Genomic DNA, 26,042 nt, shown 5'->3' with positions numbered 1-26,042 from the left:
GTGCATATCTCTGTAGATCTGTCCTGCATCCAGCACATTAATGCAATCATAAAGAAAGCTCATCAAACCCCAGACTCAGGCCGCCGCCGCCAGAACGTCGTCTCAGCCACCGGGGCACCGAGCCAAGCCGGGTCGCCCTCACGTGAGCGTCTCAGCCCCGCACAAGGCCGCCCTCACGGCAGCGCCGTTACCCTCGAGCTGGGCTGCCCCGACGGGAGCGCCGTTACCCTCGAGCTGGGCCGCCCTCGGGAGCGCCGTTACTCTCGGGCTGGGCCGCCCTCACGGGAGCGCCGTTTCCCTCAGGCTGGGCCGCCCTCACGGGAGCGCCGTTTCCCTCCGGCTGGGCCGCCCTGACGGGAGCATCTCAGCCCCTCGCCAGGCCGCCCTCACAGGAGCGTCACAGCCTCTCACGGGGGCGCCGTTCCAGCCCCGAGCTGGGCCGCCCTCACGGGAGCGAGCCCAGGGCGAGTCCTGACAGGCTGCTTCCGGAGCCTCGAGGTCGCCAGCTGTGCCATTAGGCCTCAGCGCAGACGGAGGCAGAGAAGAGGGATATACGACAAAAAAGTCGCATTCCCCCAAAGGGAGAGACAGCAAGCCCTGTTTCAACCCCCCCCCCCCCCCCACATAAACGCAACCTAAAAAACCAAAAACGTAGCTAGACAAAACGAAAAAAACAACACAAAAAAGTAAAAACAAACGGACTGCAGGCGAGCCGCAGCCGTTCACCAGCGCCGCCACAATGTCCATACTAGCCCTCTGGAAACCAGTCCCTTCGGCCCACAACACCCATATTAGAGCTGCAGAAAGCCCCCACCCCCACTGGCCACCAATATTGGAATTGGTGGAGAGGTGGAATATTGTGTTGGGGGACCAGCCCTCCCGTGTGAACATAGGACCCAACGGGTCCCACTTAATCTAGTAGTAATATATTTCCATGTCAATATAGTGGGAATTGTTGTGAATCCATTGATCTTCCGTCTAATCAACTCCACATGTCATGCCTCGCTATACGAGTGACATAAGGTGAACTGGGGATTTATTGATATTATTGCACTATTGTTTGTTTTTTATGTGTACGTATGTGTGTAAATATGTACTGTATATACACACTGAACTTTTTTTTCTTATCTATTTATCGTCAGAAAGATTTTTGAACCTGTGGGGGCGACGTTTCACGTAAAGGGTGGTGGATAGGGAATAACCTGCCAGAGGAAGTAGTTGAGGCACTGTTACAAGGGAACAGGTTCAAGGATCTAACTAGTAAAACAGAAAAAGGCTCACTCGTCCATTTAGATATAAATCAGTTTTATTGGCAAGAGAACAAAAGCAATACTTGTATAGGAAAGAACTGCAGATGCAAAATGCTGGAGTAACTCAGTGGGACACGCAGCATCTCTGGAGAGAAGGAATGCGTGACGTTTTGGGTTGAGACCCTTCTTCAGACAATACTTGTCTTGGTATGCGCGGGGCCCATTTGACAACAGCACACCTCTCTCTCTCTCTCTCTCACACTCTCTGCATCTGTCCATGGCGCTGATCGCGAGTCAGCCCATCGGTGAACCGCTCTCGCATATGAAGTAGGTTATGGCTTCCTGGCGCCTGCCTTTATACAGGTACGAAATCAGCTGTTAAAATAACTGCTGGTAAGTCATATCCAATAGCGCTGCTCGCAAATTCAAACGAATGGCAATGGGACTGCTTCCGAGCGAGGCCCCTCCCCTCTTTGGGAACATAGCTCTATCAGCCGCTGACTGGCTCGTAAAGCAATACACAACGCAATAGACTTGGCACGTGAAGGTAATACACAGCTGTAGTTTCTACATAGTGAAACCAAAATGTATAAAAATACCATTTCATAAAATCTGCCAATGTACACTTTTACCAAATGTGTTTTTTTTCTATTACAAATCTTAAATTGTGGAGTACAGAGGCAAATAAATAAATGATGGGTCTTTGTCCCAAACATTATGGAGGGCACTGTATATATTAAAAACATTAGATTGCCTCTGATTACATTTGAAAAGCTTGGGACAATGTTTTCAGTTGAAGCCTTTGAGATTCTGCTGAGCATCATAGAGTGTGCCAGGTGTTACTGCAAGTAAATCTATCTCATCCCTCACAATACTTAGAATTCAGCAAGCTGACTTCTGTAACTCACTAGAATTAGGTTTAATAGATATTAAAACAAATATTAAATAAAACAATATTAAAACACTGTTAGCTGCACGTTGGCACAGCTGGAGGGTTGCTGCCTTACAGTGCTTACGGCGCCAGAGACCCGTATTCGATCCTGAATGTTGGTGCTGTCTGTACGGAGTTTGTATGTTCTCCTGCTGTGACCTCGTGGGTTTTCACCGAGATCTTCGATTTCCTCACACCCTCCAAAGACGTACAAGTTTGTAGCTTAATTGGCTTGATATAGTGTTGATGTGCAGGGATCGCTGGTCGGTGCGGTCTCGGTCAAAGGGCCTGTTTCCGCGTTGTATCTCTAAACTAAACTAAACTAAACTCAGCGGGACCTGGATAGACACAAAATGCTGGAATAACTCAGCGGGTCAGACAGCATCTCTGGAGACAAGGAATAGGTGACGTTTCGGGTCGGAACCCTTCATCAGACTGGGAATCAGGGAGGTGGACACAGGAGGTATGTGAAGGTACAGAATAGAAGGCACAGAGTCTGCATCAATTACTCTGGAAAGGTGGAGCCCGCAATGGTCCAATGTTAATTATTGTTATTTTTCTCGACTTGAAATTTAAAAAAGGTTGATACTCAATTGAAAAATAATCTAATCAGCTATTGTGGAGATAATTACAACTGTTCATTAGATTCACAATTATTAAACTGTTGTTGCAAATCAAAAATAATTGCCATCTCCCCAGCTAAATGCTAGTGGGACAGATGTTCTACCTTCAGTGGATTGTAGAACCGAGTCTCTCCGCCAGAGGTTCTGTGTCCAATTTCGGGTCTTGAGCACAAAAATCTAGGTTGACACTCCTGTTGCAGAGTGGTTTGCGGGACGATCGGTTCTCTCAGATGTACATAGGAGATCCAGGCTGATTTTGAAAGATAACAGGGGAGTTCACTCTGGTGTTTTGCCCATTATTCATTCCCAATTCAAAACATCTCTATCACTGACAAGTAGTCTTTATCCCAGTGGTGTTTGTGGGACATAGCTTGCAAATTGGCTGCTGCTTTTAGGTTTATTATTGTTGTGTAACGAGGTATAGTGAAAAGCTTTGTTTTCAATGCCATTCCATCAGGTCAACTAATATACAGTATTGTGTAATAAAGCCAAACTCGAAGACCAATGGGTAGAGCAAAGGGCAAGATACTGAAAATAGATATAGATAGATAGATAGATAGATAGATATGCCATTTATTGTCACTATACATGTATAGTGAAACTGAAAGCTGCTCGTACTCAGTGCATACATACAATTTAGCACAAAAAACAAGAAACAGAAAAAAAACAAAAAACAGAAGGGAGATGGGGGGGGGGGACATATATACATATATCATATATACATATATACAGATGGAAGTCCGTGTTGGGCGGTGTAGTCAGTGCATGTGTGAATTTGAATTTATGGTAGATATAATTCTCGGAAAGCAACTATTCCTGAGTCTGTTTGTCCTGGATATATATAGTTTCCCACATTCCAAACGCAGGATGGGAGCTGTCATTTCTTTGTGCTAGGCAGCGGGAGGTGTATGTCCATCAGGGAGGGGAGAGGGCAAATGACCTTGCGCTGTCCTGGTTACCCTCTGAAGCGTCTGCCATGGTGCAGCTGCACCATTCTGTAATGCAGTATGTCAGCTGGGACGTGTGCGGTGCAAAAGGCATCATTGCTGGTCAACGGGTCAAGCAGCATCTCTGGATGAACCCTTCTACAGCGTTCAGGATATCGTTCTCAGACTATATATAGTTTCCCACATTAAACGAGTCATCGTAGGTATGTTACAATACTTACCTTCAGCGGCACTGCAATTCTGCCACTGGCCGTGTGCGCGATTTTGGCGCATTTGAGGGGGGGAGGGGGGTTAAAACGCGTTTGGTCCTGAATTATATTTTGTTGGAGTGCAAGATGTTGCTAAAGAATCGTTCCGACGGCCGTTCTGTGTGTTTTTTTTTAAAATTTGCCCGACAAGTTAATCGCTGGAGTGATTTTAAAATCAGTTTCTGAAGCCGTCAATGCCGACAACGGGGCCGGATTTTATGTAGGGGACAGGTAAAATAAAGTGGTTTATTTTTATGTATAAAAGTGTTTCTCAAGATGTATTTAATTCACATTTTAAGTTGCGAAACGGTGATTTAGTCCCCAAACGAACCGGCAGTGTATTTGCTGCCGATATGGGGGACTAAATCACTGCAGCCTCAACGTTCCAAATGGTCCCGTTCCAGAAAATCCCACTCGCAAGCTGATTTAAATGGCCATTAATTTACAGGTATTAAACATTAAATTCCTTCCATTTGGCCTATAAACCCATGACAATGAGATTTAAAAATTATGTTATATTCTGAATTCTTGTGTGAATGTTATTTGGACACTTAGGCTATTTAAAAATGTTAATCTATTCTTAAGAAATGGATAGATGTTTAGATCTAGTAATTGAATTTTGTAATTAGCTACAATTAGGTAACTAACTAACTATATGCTTTAATTTCAAGTCATCTAAGTAAGATTGTTTAATATTTGTTTCAGAATGCTTCAATCTATAATAACTGAAAATTTATTTCAGTTCTCTTAAATTTTAAGAAAGTTATGGGCTTTTAAATGTTCTCGATCACAGCTTTTGTGTTAAGTCAATGAAAAAGCAACAGGGAACAAGATGCCAATTTCTGAGTATGAAAATGGCCATAACACTTTTAATACTGAAGATATGAAAGTGAAATAGGTGTCAAATTAAACTTCTTTTTATGCTTTATCTGATGGGATAAATTAAAGACTTGAATTTTTAAATCTCAAAATGTTGTAACATTGCTAGTCATCGTTCTTCTAAAAGTACGTGCGAGGTCGTGCTGCTGTCTGGCTGTTCGATCGAGCGAAGAGATGATTTTTCTCAAAAAAGCTGGAGAAACTCAGCGGGTCCAGCAGCATCTATGGACGAAGGAAATAGGCCGTCCCGGGCCGAAACCCCTTCAGTCCTGATCGGGGGCGTTGGGTGGGGACAAGAAAGAGAAAAAGGAGGAGTAGCCAGAAGTTGGGGGATGGGAGGAGACTTCGCTCCATAGATGGGGCTGAGACACCAAGGACTAACAAAATTGGGAGAGCTTTTTCATGCCCCCGTGCAGACTCCCCAAACGGAATGTCTCGTTCCCCAATTTCCTCACGCTGTGGCCATGGAGGAGACACAGACCAGATGATTCTAGAGCTCCTCTAGAATCATGCTGCCCACCGGGAGGTCCCTTGGTTATTGCGGACCGAGCCTCTCTCGAAACGACCGCCCCCTCCGCTTGGTCTCACAGTCTATCTGCTGACTATCACATCTTTGGTCTGGCTGTTCGACGAGTGGAGATGATTTTCTCTCCTTCCTTCCTTCCTCACACCACCCCCCCCCGTGCCCCAATGTACTGCGTCATCACTTCCCCCCCCCCCCCCCCCCCCCGTTTTCCCCCCCCCCCCCCCTCCCCCCCCCCCCCCCTTTTCCCCCCCTTCCCCCCCCCACCCCCCCCCCCCCCCCCCCCCCCCCCCCCTCCCTCCCCCCCCCCCCCCCCCCCCCCCCCCCCCCCCCCGTTTGGGTGGGGGCCCCCCCCCCCCCCCCCCCCCCTGCCCCTCCAGCCTCCCCCCCCCCCCCCCCCCCCCCCCCGTATCAGGAATGTACTGCGTCATCACGCTCCCCCCCCCCCCCCCGTGTCAGGAATGTACTGCGTCATCACGCTCACCCCCTCCGCCCCACGGGTGACAGTGGTCTACTACGTCATCACGTTGTCCCCCACTGGGCCCGCCGCCTCACGCCTGTCTCCATGGTGCTGCGGGTAAACACACGGCGGCGGCGACATGGTGAGTGGCGGCCGTTGTTTATCCGGGAGGGAATGCCGCAGATCGGCGCCCAGCCCCCACCCCCTCACCTCCCCCTCCCCCGGGGGCACCGGGTCCCGCTGGGGTTCGGCTGCCCACCGGCCACCCACAACAAAACTGACCCACCGAGAGGACATTCACAGGCCTGACTGGGCTGTCGTGCCCCCGCCCCGTGGCCACACACTCCATCAGACTGGATGTGGAGGAAGCAACTGCTGATGCCGGTTTACACCGAAGATAGACACAAAATGCTGGAGTAACTCAGCGGGACAGGCAGCGTCTCTGGAGAGAAGGGATGGGTGACATTTCGAGTCGAGACCCTTCATACTGAGGGCCAGGAGATAGGGAGACACAGAGATATGGAAGGATAAGGTGTGAAAAGGGCATCAAATGAGACAGTTACCAAGGAAATGTAGAATGGTTCTGAAGGGTCTCGATCCGAAACATCACCCGCCAGAGATGCTGTCTGTTCCACTGAGCTAATCCAGCTTTTTTGTGTCTGTCTAAGGTTCGTTGTTAGCTGGGGAAGGTGACAACGAGGCATACAAACAATACAATTAATCGGGAGTACATGTAAACTCGTCGGAGAACTAAGAAGCGGGATGGACGGAAAGAGAGGGGTGGAAAGGTTACTTGAAGTTAGAGAGATCAAAAGTAATACCGTTGGGGTGTAAGCTGCCCAAGCGAAATATGAGGTGCTGTTCCTCCAATTTGTGTTGGACAGTAGAGGAGGCCCAGGACAGAAAGGTCAGTGTGGGAATGGGAGGATGAGTTAAAGTGTTTAGCCGGGAGATTGCCTCGGCCTAGGAGAACTGAGCGGAGGTGTTCAGTCAAATGATCGCTGAGCCTCCGCCTGATCTCGCCATTATATTGGAGTCCACACCTGGAACAGCGGTACAGTATCTGAGGTTGGACTTGGAGGAGGTGCAAGTGACCGTCTGCCTCGCGTGAAAGGACTGTCAGGGTCCTTGGAAGAAGTCGAGGGAGAAGGTAGAGGGACAGGTATATCTCCTGCGGTTAAAAGGGAAAGTACTTGGGGAGGGGGTGGTTTGGATGGGAAGAGGATAAGTTAACCAGGGAGTTGTGGAGGGAATGGTCTCTGCGGAAAGCGAAAAGGGATAGGGATGGGAAGATGTGGCTTGTGGGGGGATCCCTTTGGAGGTGGCGGCTGGGTCCTGCTTCCCTTTCCTTTAGGCATTCAGGGCAAAGGTCCTGTACTAACCCTTAAACCCAGTTGAAGATTTGAGTGAGAAAGGGCGAGTGGCTGATCGGAGATTTCCTCTGTCTTTAACAAACATGGTCTTCCCTCTGCTGTTGTGAATGGATCCCTCACCCGTTTGGCCGCTATGTTCTGCAGCTCTGCTCTGCTCCTCCAGAGGGAACAAGGATAGAGATTCCCTGCTCTTCTCCTTTCACCCCACCAGCATCCACATCCAACTAATAAATTCCCAACATTTCTGCCACCTGCAATATGATCCCACTAGTTACATCTTCCTGTCCTCGCCCCTTTCCGCTTTCTGTTGAGACCTTTCCCTCCACAACTCCTTGGCTTCCCATCCAAACCACCCCTTCCCCAGGTACTTTCCCCTACAATGAAAGGAGGTATATATAACACCTGTGATTCCTCCCTTACCTCCATCCAGGGACTCCAGCAGGCCTACAGAAGGTAGTTGAGGCCAGTTCATTGGCTATATTTAAGAGGGAGTTAGATGTGGCCCTTGTGGCTAAAGGGATCAGGGGGTATGGAGAGAAGGCAGGTACAGGATATTGAGTTGGATGATCAGCCATGATCATATTGAATGGCGGCGCAGGCTCAAAGGGCCGAATGGCCTACTCCTGCACCTATTTTCTATGTTTCTATGTTTCAAGGTGAGACATGCTAAATTTAATGCTCCCGACGTGACCTCCATAACATCGGTGAGACAAATTGTGGACTAGGTGACTGTCTCTCGGAAAACTGTGCTTGATCTGCCTAGGCTGGCTGGATCTCCTGGTTTCTACCCATTTTAATTCTCATCCCATTACCATACTGACCTTTCTGTCCTGGGCCTCCTCCATTGCCAGAATTAGGCCACATGCAAACAGCATGTGGACACATGAGGGGCAGCACCTCACATTCCACGTGGATAGCTTACAGCTTAGCAGTATGAACATTGAATTTTCAAAATTTCCAAATTGGGGAGCACCCCACCCCATTCTTACCCTTCCCTGCCTCCCCTGTCCTACTTCCTGATCACGGTGCACTCCCATTGTCCCACTAACCCACTCTCCTCCCCACCCCACCCTCACCCCACCCCATCCTCTTCCACCTACATCGCTACCTCTTTTTTTTCCTTTGGTCCTCTTTTGTCATCCATATGATTCCTTTTTATCTCTCGCCTTTGCCTACCATCTGCCTATCAACCCCTCCCCACCTGCTCACCAGTATCCAACTATGAATTGCCAGGCTTTGTCGCTCCTCCAACTACCTTTCTTACTCCCACTACAATAGGTCTGAAGAAGGCCCCTGACCCAAAACATTGCCTATCCATGTCCTCTAGAGATGTGCCTGACTAGGTTACTCCAGCACTTTGTGTTGAACCTAGTTGGAATTACCTGCCACGACTTGGATCACAGATGTGGTTGTTCATGACAAAGCACAGTATATTCTCAGTCTTTAAGTGAATTATATACATTTGACCTGAAAGTTTTGGCATACTTAATTGCTCACATCAAAACAAATTGTAATGCTTATGAAACTTCCCCTTTAAACAGGCACCAAAAAAGAAGAAAGGAAAAGCAGGCAAGAAAGCAAAAACGCCAACGGTTATCGATGGCATTTCCACAGAGGATATGCCAAAGGAGCAGGTAATATTCTTATGTTCTGTGAAATTAAGATTCATTTGAATCGTACCCGTTGCGCAATCAATTTGTTGTTAAATCACATGTTGGTAGTTTGAGTCCAATCTTAGAAGGTAGGATTAAATTTGTTGAAAAGCATTTTGAAAAAGGGGATGAGGAGTGATTTTAAAACAAGAACACTAATTTATTGTCCCTTTTATGAAAGGCAGTGAGATCAGATTCAATGTTAACGTTCAACGGTGATTTGGATGAATAATTGAAAAGGAGTGATTTGAAAGACCATGGATAAGAGCATGGGAGGGCCACTAATTAAATAACTGTTTCAAGGAGGAGGCTTCGGAATGATAAAGCAGAGTTGCCACAATTATTTATTTTCACAGTAAATAGTTCAAGTGTGCCAGTGGTTAGAATAACAATTTTTTGACTATTCGCAGTTGGAAGAACATATTGTGCGGCTACGTGAAGAGCTTGACAGAGAACGTGAAGAACGGAATTACTTTCAGCTCGAGCGCGATAAAATCCATACATTTTGGGAGATCACAAAGCGGCAGCTAGAGGAGAGGAAGTCAGAATTGAGGAACAAAGACCGAGAAATGGAAGATGCAGAGGAACGGCACCAGGTGGAAATTAAGGTAAGGGGAGGAATTCAACAAAATCATGGGAAAATTAACATGCAGAGATAAGAAGACTTATCACCCCACCAACCTCCACATCCAACAAATCATGGAGGCTGATGATTCCAGACTTGTTTTGACCTTTACAGTAATTAGATTACAGCAATTCTGTAGATAGACACAAAATGCTGGAGTAACTAAACGGGACAGGCAGCATCTCTGGAGAGAAGGAATGGGTAACGTTTTGGGTCGAGACCCTTCTTCAGACAACAGCATTTTGTGTCTACCTTTGATTTAAACCAGCATCTGCAGTTCTTTCCTACATAGCCATTCTGTATTTAACTCTATTTGTGGGTCCTTGTGTTTTGTGTGTCCTTGACCAACAAAAAAGTAATACATTTCTCAAGTTTTGAACATTTTAATTCAGTAGGTGTATTTTTTTGTGGGGGGGAAGCAAATATCTTATTCCATGACCAATTATGTGAAAAAGTATTGTCTTCTAATGCATATCTCATTCAAAAATTCCAGGATTCTTCCAGGAGAAAAAAAAAATCTTCTATTTTTGCTAATCACTAATTCTATTTTATTTAACATATCAATTGGAGAACCTACAAGGATTCTTTTCCAAGTATAATATATCTTTTTGAAATTTGATGCCCAACACTTAATATAAAGTCCAAACTTGGTGTTTACAATACCTTACTTTGAATTTTTCTCTCAGTAGTTAATGTTTCATTTTCTGTTTTGTTACCTTTTGAATATTAATTTTCAATCATTGGCCACAATGACTGTAAGGATCAGTTTTGTATCTGTTTTGTAAGCATCAGTTTTGTAACAAAGCTTCTAAGTATTTTTTTAACAGTTTGGAGTTCAATGTTTGACTCCTCCATCAGCATCAGTAATGTATAAGGTGAAAAGTTTAGACACCAGTGCACACTTTCGAAGAACACCACTTGCCACACATTAGCAACTGCAGAGAGTTTATTTTTATTGCTGTGCCTTGTATCCAATCTCCTAGCTATATACCAATCTATTTAGAGTCATAGAGTGATACAGCGTGGAAACTGGCCCTTCGGCCCAACTTGCCCACACCAGCCAATATATCCCAGCTACAGTAGTCCCACCTGCCTGCGTTTCGTCCATATCCCTCCAAACTTGTCCTATCCATGTACCTGTCTAACTGTTTCTTAAACGTTGGGATAGTCCCAGCCTCAACTATCTCCTCTGGCAGCTTGTTCCATACACCCATCACCCTTTGTATGAAAAATTTACCCCTCAGATTCCTATTAAATCTTTTCCACTTCACCTTGAATCTGTGTCCTCTGGTCCTCGATTCCCCTACTCTGGGCAAGAGATTCTGTGCATCTGCCCGATTTATTCCTCTCATGATTTTATACACAAATTTATTTCACAATATGACCTTATTTCACAAGGCTAAAATTGTCAGAGTTGTACAGCACAGAAGCAAGCCCTTTGTCCACCACTTCCATGTCGATCTTTTACCCATCCATATTAATCCGATTTGCCTGCATTGAGACCATTTCCTTCTATGCTTTGTTTATTTAAGTGTCTCTCAAAATGTATTCTAAATGCATTATTGTATCTGGCTCCTTTATAACTCCTTCCTCACACCTTATATCTATGTCCCCTTGTTTATGATACACCTACCATTGGAAAAGATTCTGACTATCCTAACAATGCCTCATATCAATCTTATATACCTCTACAACAGCACCCTTCAGTCTTCTTTGTCCAGGAAAACAAACTCAAACCATCTAATCTCTCCCCATAACTAAACGAGGCAACATTCTAGTGGATATCCTCTGCACTGTGAATCACAACCACAGCCATTCCTTCTCTCCAGAGACTGCCTGGCCCGCTGAGTTCCTCCAGCTTTTTGTGTCTATCTTCGGTTTAAACCAGCATCTGCAGTTCCTTCTTACACACAGCTTACCTGTCGCGTGGTGACCAGAACGGCACATAATACTCCAAGTGTGCTCTAACCAGTCTTTTGTAAAGTTTCAATACACTGTTCCAACTTTTACATTCTATGCCTAACCTATGAAAGGAAATATGCCATATACATCCTTCATCGTTCTATCCCCCTGTTTTGCCACTTTCAGGGTGCATTTCACCGTCGACATTCCTTAATGCCCAATTAATTACTGTATAAGTCGTAAAGCTATTACTTCATTCTTATCAGGATTAAATTCGACCTGCTTTTGCTCCTTCCAAATTGCTGTCTGATTTATACCCTGCTGTAGCCCTAGACAACCTTTCCCATTATCCACAACACCACAAACCTTCACATAATTGGCAAATTTATTGTTCAAACCTCCTATTCAAATCAAAGTCATTAATATAGAGCACAAGCCCCAGGAGTCCCAGTAATGATCCCTCCAGTACTGGAATGTATATGGGATGGTTTTTTAAACCAATATGTAGAAGAACTGACTATATGACAGGCCATCCTAGTCTGGGTATTGTGTAATGAGGAAGAATTAGTTAGCGATCTTGTTGTGCAAAGCCCCTTGGGCAAAAGTGACCATAATATGATGGAATTCTGCATTAGGATGGAAAGCGACATGGTTAATTCAGAGACTAGCGTCCTGAACTTAAAGTAAGGAGACTTTGAAGGTAAGAGACGAGAATTGTCTAGGATAGACTGGCAAATTATACTTAAAGGGTCGACGGTGGAGATGCAATGGCAAAGATTTAAAGACCGCATGGATGAACTCAAGAAATTGTTCATCCCTTTCTGGTGAAGAAATAAAACGGGGAAGGCGGCTCAACCGTGGCTAATGAGGGAAATCAAGGATAGTGTTAAATCCAAGGAAAAGGCATATAAATTGGCCAAAGGAAGCAGCAAACCGGAGAACTGGGAGAAATTTAGAACTCAACAGAGGAGGACAAAGGGGTTAATTAAGTGGGAAAGAAAGAAGAATGAAAGAAAGCTTGCGGGGAATATAAAAACTGACTGAAAGCTTCTTTAGATATGTAAAAAGGAAAAGATTAGTGAAGTCAAATGTAGGTCCCTTACAATCAGAGACAAGTGAATTTATAATGGGAAACAAGGAAATGGCAGAACAGTTAAACAAGTACTTTGTTTGTGTCTTGCTCAGACTTGAAGACAGATCCAATCTCCCAGAAATACTAGGGAACTGAGGATCTAGTGGGAGGGAGGAACTGAAGGGAATCCACATTAGTCAGGAAATGGTGTTAGGTAAACTGTTGGGACTGAAGGCAGATGAATCCCTAGAGCCTGATGGTCTGCATCCCAGAGGTGGCCCTAGAAATCGTGGATGCATTGGTGATAATTTTCTAATGTTCTCTTGACTCGAGATCAGTTCCTGTGGACTGGAGGGTAGCCAATTTAACCCCACTTTTTAAGAAAGGAGGGAGAGAGAAAACTGGGAATTATAGATCAGTTAGCCTTACATCAGTAGTGGGGAAGATGCTTGAATTGATTGTTAAAGATGTTATAGCAATGCATTTAGAAATCAGTGACAGGATCGGTCAAAGTCAGCATGGATTTATGAAGGGGAAATCATGCTTGACTAATCTTCTGGAGTTTTTTGAGGATGTAACAAGTAGAATAGATAAGGGAGAGCCTGTGGATGTGGTGTTTCTGGACTGTCAAAAAGCCTTTGACAAGGTCCCACACAAGAGATTAGTGTGCAAAATTAGAGCAAATGGTATTGGCGATAGGGTATTGATATGGATAGAGAACTGGTTGGCAGGCAGGAAGCAAAGAGTAGGAATCAATGAGCCCTTTTCAGAATGGCAGGCAGTGACTAGTGGGGTACCACAAGGCTCGGTGCTGGGATCCCAGTTATTTGCAATATATATTAACGATTTAGATGAGGGAATTAAATGTGACATCTCCAAGTTTACAGATGACACAAAGCTAGGTGGCAGTGTGAGCTGCGATGAGGATGCTAGGAGGCTGCAGGGTGACTTGGATAGGTTGGGTGTGGGCAGATGCATGACAGATGCATTATAATGTTGATAAATGCGAGGTTATCCACTTTGGTGACAAGAACCGGAAGGCAGATTATTATCTGAATGGTGTCAGATTAGGAAAAGGGAGGTGCAACGAGACCTGGGTATGTTTTTACATCAGTCACTGAAAGTAAGCATGCAGGTACAGCAGGCAGTGAAGAAAGCTAATGGCATGTTGGCCTTTATTGTGAGAGGATTTGAGTTTTGGACCAAGGAGGTCCTATTGCAGTTGTACAGGGCCATGGTGAGACCGCACCTGGAGTATTGTGTGCAATTCTGGTCTCCTAATTTGAAGAAAGACATTATTGCTATTGGGGGAGTGCAGCGTAGGTTCAACAGGTTAATTCTCGGGATGGCTGGACTCGCATATGATGAAAGAATGGGTCGACTGGGCTTGTATTCACTGGAATTTAGAAGGATGAGAGGGGACCTTAGAGAAACATATGAAATTCTTAAAGGATTGGACAGGCTAGATGCAGGAAAAATGTTCCCGATGTTAGGGGGAGTCCAGTACCAGGGGTCACAGTTTAACAATAAAGGGTAGGCCATTTAGGACTGAGATGAGGAAAAACCTCTTCACCCAGAGAGTTGTGAATCTGTGGAATTCTCTGCCACAGAAGGCAGTGGAGGCCAATTCACTGGATGTTTTCAAGAGAGAGTTAGATTTAGCTCTTAGGGCTAAAGGAAGTAAGGGATATGGGGAGAAAGCAGGAACGGGGTATTGATTTTAGATGATCAGCCATGGTCATATTGAATGGCAGTGCTGACTCGAAGGGCCGAATGGCCCACTCTTGCAGCTATTTTTCTATGTTTCTATGGTACACCACTGGTCACAGGCTTGCAATCCTTCCACCACTACCCTCTGTCTCCTCTCAACTCTAGCGCGTTTGTCGGCAGTAATAGATTACTGTGATAGATTAGCTAGTAGTGGCCCATCCATCACGTCCACATTGACTGTTCGTACATGGTCAAATATTTAGACTCCCTCTTGTGGATTAGAGATTCTAGTTTCATCCCACATTTCACTTGAGGGTCTGAACTGTAGGGAGAGATTGGGCAGGCGATGATTTTATTCCTTTGAGAGCAAGAGGATGAGGGGTGATATTGTCAAGGTGTATAAGATCATGAGGGGAATAGATAGGATAAATACACAGTCTTTTTTCCTAGAGTGGGGGAATCAAGAACCAAGTTACGTAGGTTTAATGTGAGAGGGAATGATTTGATCGAAACCTGAGGGACAACTTTATTACATAGAAGGTGGTGAGTATTTGGAACAAGCTGCCAGAGGGGGTAGTTGAGACAGGTATTATAGCAATATTTTATAGACATTGGGACAGGTACATTGATAGGAAAGGTTTAGAGGGATATGGGCCAAACGCAGACAGGTGGGACTAGTGTAGATGCAGGATCTTGGTCGGCATGGGCATATTGGGCCGAAGGGGCTGTTTCCATGCTGTATGACTGACTGTATGACACATTCAATGTCAAACCTGTGGTTTAACCTATGGTTAACTTGGATTCATCTGCTTCTTTAAAGTACACTAGCATTTGAAAATTTCTAGCGCAAAGACACACTTCTTGAATCCCAAGGCTAGTAAAAAGCATTGACTGATTCATCTGCAATTTTCTCACCTATTTCCACGTTCTGGAGTGGAAACTAAAGAGTACTGAATATTTGTCTATCTTATCTCCAGTTATTTTGTCTATCATCTCCTTGTTATATTAAATTCATTAAGTTCTCTTTGAGATTTTTGAGGTACAGTTGTACTAGTGGTACTATGATTCCTTTTCTGCCACTTAACTTTATTAATTACTATGGCCAATTAGAAATGTTCATTTCCTTAATATTCAACATAGCCATGCTATCTTTAATGAACCTATATTGCCATTTGTCATTGGTAGACAAAAGTGCTGGAGAATCTCAGCATCTATGGAGCAAAGGAAATAGGCAACGTTTTGGGCCGAAACCCTTCTTCAGACATTTGTCATTCTTCCTTTTAAATATTTATAAAATATTTGATGTTGCTTTTGAATTTATTTTTCAAATTCCTTTCTTAATCTTTTATTAGCTTCTTTGTAGCAGTTTTTTTTAATGCTTCCCCTTTTTGTTGGATTCCATTTTTCCCAGGATCCTTACAAGATATAACACCTTTTTTAGTTGTTAACTCCGATAATGTGCAATCCAACTCTCTTTGGAAATCATAAGGGTTTACCATCTGGCTCCCAGGTGATGTTTCGTATTCTCATTTTCAACTCAGCTGGGCATCAGTTCCTGGGCTCCTTCCCAATTCACTGGGCTCCAGTTCCACTCCCCTTTCCTGATTCTCTGAAACCCCAGTTCCCGTGCTCTCTCCTGACTCTCCGAAGCCCCGGTTCCTAGATTCCCTCCAACTTATAGGGACCTTGGTTCCTACACTCCCTTCTGACACACTTGGTCCCCTAATTCCCATGCTCCCTTTCACCTCACTGTCCTGCTTTCTTAAAACTGCCCAGAATCCTGTTTTTCACACTTATTTTAAACATTGCGGGATCACTGAAAAATGTAACATTTAAAAATAAATATATGAAAATGTGAGGTATTAATAGGAATACCATCCAATAGTCCAAAAAATATACTCTGCATGCATCATTGAAGTCCAGAGCATATCAGATATGGGTGGAATGAGTGGATACTTTGCTTTTGAGTAATGAACTTGCTTTATATTATGTCAAATATGAAGTTTAATACCTTCTATTGTTTTTCTTTTGGTTGTTCTACACAATGTATTTTCTTTAGGTTCTATACGTTAGGCAACACCATTTATTTATCATTACTTTCTAGTTTTGTATTCTTAAATTGTTATCCACCATTTGCAATCTTCCTTCTCCATCGAATGTCAATTTCTATCATATTGGCACTGTTTGTTTGTAATTCACTTATTGTAAATTAATTTAGTAGTTTGTCATTCATCATTAAATCCAGTATGGTCTACTTCCTTAGCAATTGAGAAGCAAATGTTTTAAAATTTCACAAATACATTCTATAAATGTTACAACTTCAGATGTTCCATATCTCCCAGTCATTGCGCACGTTAAATTGTAGATAAATTGTTTCTTTTACCTGCTTCCACATTCTCGGTGCGTATATATCTTCCCATGTAATCACTATTTTGAGACGGGCTGTTGACAGCTTTTGGAGGCAGGTCTTGCACTATTGCAGTTCTTTATCCACTTTGATTTTACTATAATAATCCCGATTGAATTTAAAATCTTCGTCAGAAGATTAAAAAAACATGACACTTTAAGCGAATATTTAATTGTAAATAGCTTGTTTCAATTTAAACTTTACATAAAGATCTAAGCCAACACAGAGTCCACTACAACATAATTTGATTTATTATTCTTTACTGTTGCAAATATCTTGCAGGTTTGGTGAATCAGAATTTACCAAATTCTTGTTCTATAATCCCACATCATTTTCCCTTCTTGAGAACAAATAGTTCAACCACTCGTTGGATAGTGAAGGTCCCTGGGGTCTTTGCTGCGTTTTGATTTGAAGAACACTTTCATTATAATGTAAATAGTTTTCAAATAATGGGAACTTATTTTATTAAAAGTAAATAGTTGATTTGAATTTTCTATATATGACATTCCTATATATGCTCCATATCCAGAAGTCGGCACTATTCTTGCTGTTTTTTAAACTTATGCTCTAGGAACTTGAACAGTGGTGGAAAAATATCCATGAGTATTGACAAAAATAGGGAGCTTATAACTTCAAAATATTTCCAGTACATGAGATTTCTAACAATGTTTTTTTTTTTCCAATAGGTCTACAAGCAGAAAGTCAAACATCTTTTATATGAACACCAGAATAATCTTGCTGAGTTGAAGGCAGAAAATACAGTCACCATGAAATTGGAACAAAAAGAGCATCGTGACCAGGAGCATTTCTTAGTTAGTAATACAAAAAACCTCAAACTGGAACTGAAGGAACAGGAGCTCTCTAATGAAAACATGGTGAAAACCTTGAAACTGGTACGTGTTTAAAGAGTTAAAGGTCAAGTCAGCATTATATATTTACTGCAATTATATCTAGAAATGTATAGATGATATCGTCAAGATTATCTATCTGAATTTCAGATGGGTATTTGGAAGCACACAACGTCCAAACCAGAACAATTTACATTTTGCAGAAGTCAATTAACTTACAAACCTGTATGTCTTTGGAGTGTGGGAGGAAACTGGAGATCCGGGAAAAAAAGCACCAGGTCGTGGGGATAATGTACAAACTACATACAGACAAGCACCTGTAGTCAGGATCAAACCCGGGCCTCTGGCGCTGTAAGGCAGCAACTCTACTGCTGCTCCACTGTGCCGCCATGGACATTGAACTGGCAAATTCTTTGGTCAAGCTTTTGAGGAATGGTTTCTGACTGTGGCCTTATAAGTAAGTCTGAGTAAGAAGGGGAACAGTGTGCATGTTTGTCCTGCTGCTGGTTGAGAGCATCATGGTGAGTGGAAGTGGTCCACTGGCTGTAGGTTGGGCACTAAAGTTGTACATACAGTGCCCTTCATAATGTTAAAGTGAACATTGTCAGATCTTAATAAAGGCCATTTTTATACATTTTGGTTTCACCATGTAGAAATTACAGCAGTGTTTATACATAGTCCCCCCATTTCAGGCACCATAATGTTTGGAACACCGAAATGTCAAATGAAAGTAATCTTGTTTAGTATTTTGTTGCATATCCTTTGCATGCAATGACTGATTGAAGTCTGCGATTCATGGACATCACCAGTTGCTGGGTGTCACCCCTGGTGATGCTCTGCCAGGCCTGTACTGCAGCCATCTTTAGCTTATGCTTACTTTGGTGGCTAGTATCCTTCAGTTTTCTCTTCAGCATATAAAAAACATGATTAATTGGGTTCAGATTGGGCGATTGACTTGACCACTCGAGAATTCACCATTTTTTAGCTTTGAAAAACTCCTTTGTTGCTTTAGCAGTATGTTTCGGATCATTGTCTTGCTGCAGAATGAACCGCCGGCCAATGAGTTTTGAGGTATTTGTTTGAACTTGAACAGATAGGATGTGTCTATACACTTCAGAATTAATTATGCTACCACCATCAGCAGTTGTATCATCAATGAAGATAAGTGAGCCAGTACCTTCAGCTGCCATACATGCCCAGGCCATAACACCCCCACCACCGTGTTTCACAGATGAGGTGGTATGCTTTGGATCTTGGGTAGTTCCTTCTCTCCTCCATACTTTGCTCTTGCCATCACTCTGATATAAGTTAATCTTCATCTCATCTGTCCACAAGACCTTTTTCCAGAACTGTGGTTTTAAGTACTTTTAAGTACTGCTTGGCAAACTGAAACTGGCAATCCTATTTTTGCGGCTAACCAGTTGTTTGCATCTTGCAGTGTAACCTCTATTTCTGTTCATGAAGTCTTCTATGGAATCCACACCTGACTCCTGAAGAGTGTTTCTGGCCTGTCGGACAGGTGTTTGGAGATTTTTCTTGCGATTAGTAAGTTCACCAGTGCTCTCTTCTTAATGATGTTCCAAACAGCCTAAGGTTTGGCCGATGTTGCTAACAGTTTTATTCTTGTTTCTCAGTCTCATAATGGCTTCTTTGACTTTCATTGGCACAACTTTGGTCCTCATGTTGATAAACAACAATAAATGTTTCCAAAGGTGATGGAAAGACTGGAGGAAAGACTAGGTGCTGAGCTCTTTTATACCTGCATTAAGGAGGCAATTAAACACACCTGAGCAATTACAAACACCTGTGAAGCCATGTGTCCCAAACATTATTGTGCCTTGAAATGGGGGGGACTATGTATAAACACAGCTGTAATTTCTTCATGGTGAAATCAAAATGGATAAAAATACCTTTTAATACAATCTGACAATGTGCACTTTAACTACGTGATTTTTTCTATTTCAAATCTCAAATTGTTGAGTACAGAGGCAAATAAATAAATGATGAGTCTTTGTTCCAAACATTATGGAGGGCACTGTAGCTTTCAATTATCGATAAAATGAGAAACTGACTTTTCAATTGTGAATTAAACATAAAAATGCTAGAACTCCATCATTAAATGTTAGTTATTCACTATTGCTTGACATTTGTTTCATGTTCACAAACAGAAAACTGATGAAGAAATCACAAGATTGTGGAATGACTTTGAGAAACAAACAGAAGGTTGGTTTGGTTTATCTTAAAATTAAACCCAGGTTGACCACATTGAACAGTTTAGGTCTTCGTAAAATACAAAAGGCCATTGCGTTCTAATTTGTCAATATAAGAGAAGGAGTTATGATTGCTCAATCTAATTGCCTAGATGAAACGATGAGGGAATAAATAAGCAGCAGTCAAACTTTTAAAACATGTTAGTAAATTGTGTGCATTGGAATAAGACATTTAAGTGAATTTGTGAGACTTTCTCTCCAGTGAAAATTGGTAACAGTATTTGGTGCATTCTAGTCACCAGATTGGATGGTTGTTGTTAGTTTCCTTAAAGTTATTGCTTTGGTGCCAGAAGCACCATCCAAGGCAGGCTGTGGACCATTTTACATGATTATTAGAATCTTATGATAGGCAAAAGACCATTGGATTATTATTTTAGTAGTTGTTTGACACATAAAAATGCATCAGTCATTATCTGTGGTGGTTCAGTTGGAGCAGTCCAAAATGAATCTCCTTTCATTCCCAATAATGATCTCGTATTGACACTACTTTATCCATCCACTAAATCTATCCATGCCAACCTGAAATGGCCTGCTCTCATCAGCATTGCTCATCAACTGATCATCTTCTAGATCAACTGATCAACTTTAGGCTAAACTACTGAAATGACAATTATGGTCTTTTGCCTAATCATTTTTGCTTGGTTGCATGAGGTTTAGATTCATATTTAATAGCAGACTGAGTTATAAATATTACTCCCACATCATTTAATGTATGTAGCTGGGTGAACAATTTCAATTTGGTTGGGTATTAGAGTAACAGTTTGTTTGTTATAAATGTATTGAATTAATCTGATGTGTAAATTCCAATCTTTGTCTGTTCCTTTTTCTTTCTCCCCTCTTTCTGTAAAATGTTTTAAATGGGAACAGAATATTGCACTTTTCTTCCTGATTGCTCTCTGTGGAAATTCCTGGTTGGAAATGGCTACACAATGAATCTTCTGCCATCTCTATTACTGGATTCTAGTGATCCCCTGGAACTGATATCTGACCGCGAGCAGCATCAGAAAATGACAGATCCCTAGTTTTTGTAGGCAGATCTCTTTGAGGTCAGAGGCATGAACCATTGCATTTGTCAATGACTTCTTCTTCTTCTTGCGTAAGGCGTGCACAGCCTAAAGTTGTAGGACAACATGTTCTATTTGATCTTATTTGATTGTGCACGGCAGGTTGATTGCATTCGTCGAAACAGGGCGGACCACATGAAGGTTGCAATCTCCCACCTCAATGCCAATGACTGTATGAATGCGAGAGGTTTTCTTGTTAAAGAAATTCAATATTGTCCAACCATGTCTAAGATGATTTCCACATTAAGTTAATTTACTATACCTTGCTGAAACCTACTACTCTTTAAATACTACTTACTTACTGCCGATTATGCCTCCTGGCATGCAGGGCAGCAACGAAGGTCCTCCACTCCTGTCTGTTCTGGGCTAGCTTCTGGACATTACCCCAAGTCAGGTATTCATCCTAGCATCCGTCAATGGCCCTGGAAGTCCATCATGCCCAGTAGTGTCGATTCCTTCAGTTGCTGCTTCCGTAACATATTTGTTTTACGAGACAGGGTTGTTAGCCCTGTGCTCAACCTCCAACCTGGAGGACCAGTGGATTGCTCTTCGTCTCGCCTCTACCCTTCAACCTGTCTAGCATGGGAGACCCTAACAGGAACAAATCTCCCGCTGACATAGCTCTAGGGGTCACTGAGACCCCGACCACGACAAGCTTGCAAACCAACGGGGAGACTCTTTAATAGGGGTACATAATATGTAAACTATGATATGAACTTTTGTCTTTCAAGCATTTTTTCAAATATATTGCTTTTGGGTCTTATAGAATTTAAAAGGTAATGGGTCTTGCCCTGCTGTCAGAAATATGGTGGGGTGAGCCTTCACACAGCTGGTAACTGGAATATATGATCACATCTCATACTCCAAAAATGGGGTGAATGTGATGGCTGGCCTGTGATAATCGAGCCCAGTGAACACTGCAAAATTTAAACTAGTAACTTGCCTCTCTAAAAGGAATCGAGACCAGTCTACTGTGTTCGGGTTTGGTCACCCTGCTACAGAAAAGTTGGCATTAAACTGGAAAGGACGCAGAGAAGATTTATGAGGATGCTGCCAGGACTCGATGGACTGTGCTATAGTGAGAGGTTGGCATGCTAGGACCATTCTCGGAGCACCAGAGGCCGAGGAATGATCTTATAGAGGTGTATAAAATCATGAGGGGAATAGACAGAGTGAATGCGTCATGTCTTTTTCCCAGTGTAGGGCAATTAAGTACTGGAGGGCAGTGATTTAAGGTGAGAGGGAAAAGATTTAAAGTGAAATTGAGGGGGAAATTTTTCACACTGAGGATCATGGGTACATTGAACGAGCCGCCAGAGACAGGTTGAATAACAATATTTTTAAAACATTTTTGTCCAAAGTAAAATTTAATTAGGATTAAAAATATATACAGAACATAAAATGTACAAAACCTCTTTACATATTCTTAGTGACTATACTTTCAATAGTGTTTAGACTTATAGACAATAGAGAATAAGTGCAGGAATAGGCCATTCGGCCCCTTGAGCCAGCACGGCAGTTCAATGTGATCATGGCTGATCATCCACAATCAGTACCCCGTTACTGCCTTCTCCCCATATCCTTTGATTCCGCTATCTTTAAGAGCTCTGTCTAGCTCTCTCTTGAAAGCATCAAGAGAACCACCCTCTGAGGCAGACAATTCCACAGACTCACAACTCTGTGTGAAAAAGTTTCTCCTCACCTCCGTTCTAAATGGCTTACCCCTTATTCTTAAACTGTGGCCCCTGGTTCTGGACTCCCCCAACATCGGGAACATGTTTCCTGCCTCTAGCGAGTCCAAACCCTTAATAGTCTTATATGTTTCTATACGATACCCTCTCATCCTTCTAAATTCCAGAGTATACAAGCCCAGATGCTCGATTCTACCAATATATGACAGTCCCGCCATCCCGGGAATTAACCTGGTGAACCTGCGCTGCACTCCCTAATAGCAAGAAAGTCCTTCCTCAAATTGGGAGACTAAAACTGCACACAATACTCCAGGTGTGGTCTCACTAGGGCCCTGTACAACTGCAGAAGGACCTCTTTGCTTCTATACTCAACTCCTTGCGTATGGTGTGCACAGCCTAAAGTTGTAGGAGAACTTGTTCTATTTGATCTTATTTGATTGTGCACACCAGGTTGATTGCATTTGTCAAAACGGGGCGGACCACGTGAAGGTTGCAATCTCCCATCCCCTCAACTCCTCTTGTTATGAAGGCCAACATGCCGTTTGCTTTCTTCACTGCCTGCTGTACCTGCATGCTTGCTTTAATTGGCTGATGAACTAGGACCCCCAGATCCTATTGTACTTCCCCTTTTCCCAACTTCACTCCATTTAAATAATAATCTGCCTTCCTGCTTTTGCCACCAAAGTAGATAACCTCACATTTATCCACATTAAATTGCATCTGCCATGCATCTGCCAACTCACCCAACCTGTCCAAGTCACCCTGCATCCACTTATCTTTAAACAATGCCCCCTTACCACTCATGAGGCCGCCCGGGTGATATCCCTTCCCTTCTTTGAGGGGTATCCAGACTGTCCTTCACTGTTCATCCCGGGGGAGCCTGGGCTGCACCAAGCTTCAGTGAATCCCTTAGCACGTACTCCTGCAGTCCGGAATAGGCCAGTCAGCAACATTCCATGACAGACATCTTGCTGTTCTGAAAGGCCCACAAGCTTTGGACATTCCCAAAAGCATCTTTCACTGAGTTATTGATCTTCCAGCAGCACTTGATGTCCGTCCCCGAATGTGTCCCTGAGAACAGCCCGTAAATTGGAGAGTCCTCTGTTACGGAGCTGTTCAGGATGAACCTGAAAAAGGACCCTTGCATCATTCTCCAAGCTCTCTTTGCAAATCTACACTATGAAAAGGTGCGCAACTAGCTCCTCTCCATAGCAGCCATCCCGAAGGGCAGCATGTAAGACTCCAATGAAACAGGAAGGATCTGACTGGGAGGCCCCCTCTCACCACCTAACAAGCAAGATCTTGATGCTTGTTGGTGAGTTCTGCTTATGAGCCATTTCAGTCTGCTCAGGGAATCACATGGCAGGATTGAGTCCTTGTCCCCCAGTTCCTATAGGATGTTCCATCTGACCACTGCCTGATGGATTTGTGGCCAAAGGTGGGGGTCTGTAAGAACTTTTCCTTCATGGACAAATGGTGCAGCAATGTCCAGCTGACTGGCACATAGCGCAGCAGCAGAGCCAGACCCATCCTTCGCAACACAGGGGACACTTTGAACCTCAGCAGGTAATGACACTTGGTGCCCATCTACTTTGGCTCTACACGCAGCCTGATGCAGCCACGAATGAAGGTGGCCATCAGGATGAGGGTGACGTTGGGCATGCTTTTGCCCCCATTGTCTGAACAGGCACATGGGTAGGAAAAGCTTATAGGAATATGGGCCACACTTGGACAAATAAGATTAGTTTGGTTGGGCATCTTGGTCAGCATGGACGAGTTGGACTGAAGATCCTGTTTCCATGCCCTATGACAAGGTATTCCCAGAACTTATAAAGACAATTGCTGCTGGTATTGTAAGGAAATTGGATGCCTCTAATCTTATCATAATGGTGACACTTAGAGAGGATCTGTCCAACTCTCACTCCCCTGCACCTCAGCAACTCTGGGCCCTCAGATCTGATGTTTGTAATTGAATTCTAAATTTTCTGAAGTGAAAAATAATTGAGGGTTTTCTTTTGGTTTGGATAATATGACCATTTATTTCATTTACTGTGAGAAAATCTTTTAAACTATAATTTCATATTAGACATCGAAGCAAAGTATCAGAAGAAGATGGATGTGCTGCGTGAAGAGATGGAATTGAGAAGAAAAACGGAAATTCATGAGATTGAAGAGAGAAAGAATAGTCAGATCAACGCACTGATGAAAAACCATGAAAAAGCTTTCAGTGATATCAAAAATTACTACAATGACATCACTCTTAACAACCTGGCACTCATCAATTCATTGAAGGTTAGAACATTCCACATCATTAAACTATATGTCCTGTGGATGATTGTAAATTGGTATAAATAAATTCATAATGGTATGACGTGTTGTTGAGTGATATAAAAAATTGAATTTCTACAAGAGAACTAACTGCATGAGTTTGTATATTCTCTTATTGACTTGGATCTGTGTTCAATTCAAGTTCTTTTTGAAGTAAAATCTACTTTGTAAGTATCTACAAGAAAATAATGTGCATACTTTGGACACCATTTTTATTAATCAGGTTTCTAAGTCATTATTCTGTTCCTAGTGGTTGAATTTGTATTGGAAACAATAACACATGAGAAATCGTGAGCTTCTTCCTCAGGGTGGCGTTGAGGAATGTCGAGCACCAATTGAAGGATTCTGATCTATGCATTTGTGCTTGAAGCATTTTTCAATACTAAGCCCTCTTTGAACATTGAAAAAAAATGTAGATTTTCCCAAGGAACATATTTCATCTCTGGACCATATATTGTAGCAATGTTACAAAATTTTGAGATTTTAAAAATCAAGCCTGCAATTTATCTCATCAGATAAAGCATAAAAAGAAGTTTAATTTGACATCTAATTCACTTTCATATCTTCAGTATTAAAAAGGTTATGGCCATTAATTAGCATCTTGTTCCCTATTGCTTTTCCATTGACTTAACTCAAAAGCCGTGATCGAGGACAAAGCCCATAACTTTCTTAAAAATTAAAAGAACTGAATGAAATTTTCAGATTATAGATTGAAGCATTCTGAAACAAATATGAAACAATCTTACTTGGATGACCTGAAATTAAAGCATACAATTAGTTAGTTACCTAATTGTAGCTAATTACAAAGTTCAATTACTAGAACTAAACATCTATCCATTTCTTAAGAAAAGGTCAACATTTTTAAATAGCCTGTGTCCAAATAACGAATTCACACAAGAATTCACAAGATAACATGATTTTTAAATCTCATTGTTATGAATTTATAGGCCAAATGGAAGGAATTTAGTGTGTAATTCCCATAAATTAATGGCCGTTTAAATCATCTTGTGAGTGGAATTTTGTGGAACGCAATTGTTTGGAACGTTGCGGTTTGCGGTGAATTTAAACCCCATATCGGCAGGAAAAACACTGCCCGTTCGTATGGGGCCTAAATCACCTTGTCACAACATACAATTTGGATTTAATCCTATGAAGCAAGTTTATATGTAAAATAGACGACTTACCTTTATTTGTCCTGTATGGGAGATCCGTCTCGTTGACGGCGTTAGAAGTCAAATT

At 42.7% G+C, this 26,042-nt stretch overlaps 1 protein-coding gene across 1 annotated transcript in view; it reads left to right on the top strand.

Moving 5' to 3' along the window:
* Nucleotides 1-5,895: 5,895 nt before the first annotated feature.
* Nucleotides 5,896-26,042, top strand: part of gas8 (growth arrest-specific 8) — a 31,396-nt gene continuing 11,249 nt past the window's right edge. The window contains exons 1-6 of the mRNA XM_055649009.1: nt 5,896-6,003; nt 8,776-8,868; nt 9,297-9,494; nt 17,289-17,495; nt 19,619-19,673; nt 24,562-24,767. Of these exons, the coding sequence (XP_055504984.1) occupies nt 6,001-6,003; nt 8,776-8,868; nt 9,297-9,494; nt 17,289-17,495; nt 19,619-19,673; nt 24,562-24,767 (762 nt within the window). The 5' untranslated portion in view covers nt 5,896-6,000. The remainder of the gene's footprint in view (nt 6,004-8,775; nt 8,869-9,296; nt 9,495-17,288; nt 17,496-19,618; nt 19,674-24,561; nt 24,768-26,042) is intronic.

Source organism: Leucoraja erinacea, chromosome 17, assembly GCF_028641065.1.
Source record: "Leucoraja erinacea ecotype New England chromosome 17, Leri_hhj_1, whole genome shotgun sequence".
Classification (NCBI taxonomy): domain Eukaryota; kingdom Metazoa; phylum Chordata; class Chondrichthyes; order Rajiformes; family Rajidae; genus Leucoraja; species Leucoraja erinaceus.
This window is presented reverse-complemented; position numbering and strand designations above follow the sequence as displayed.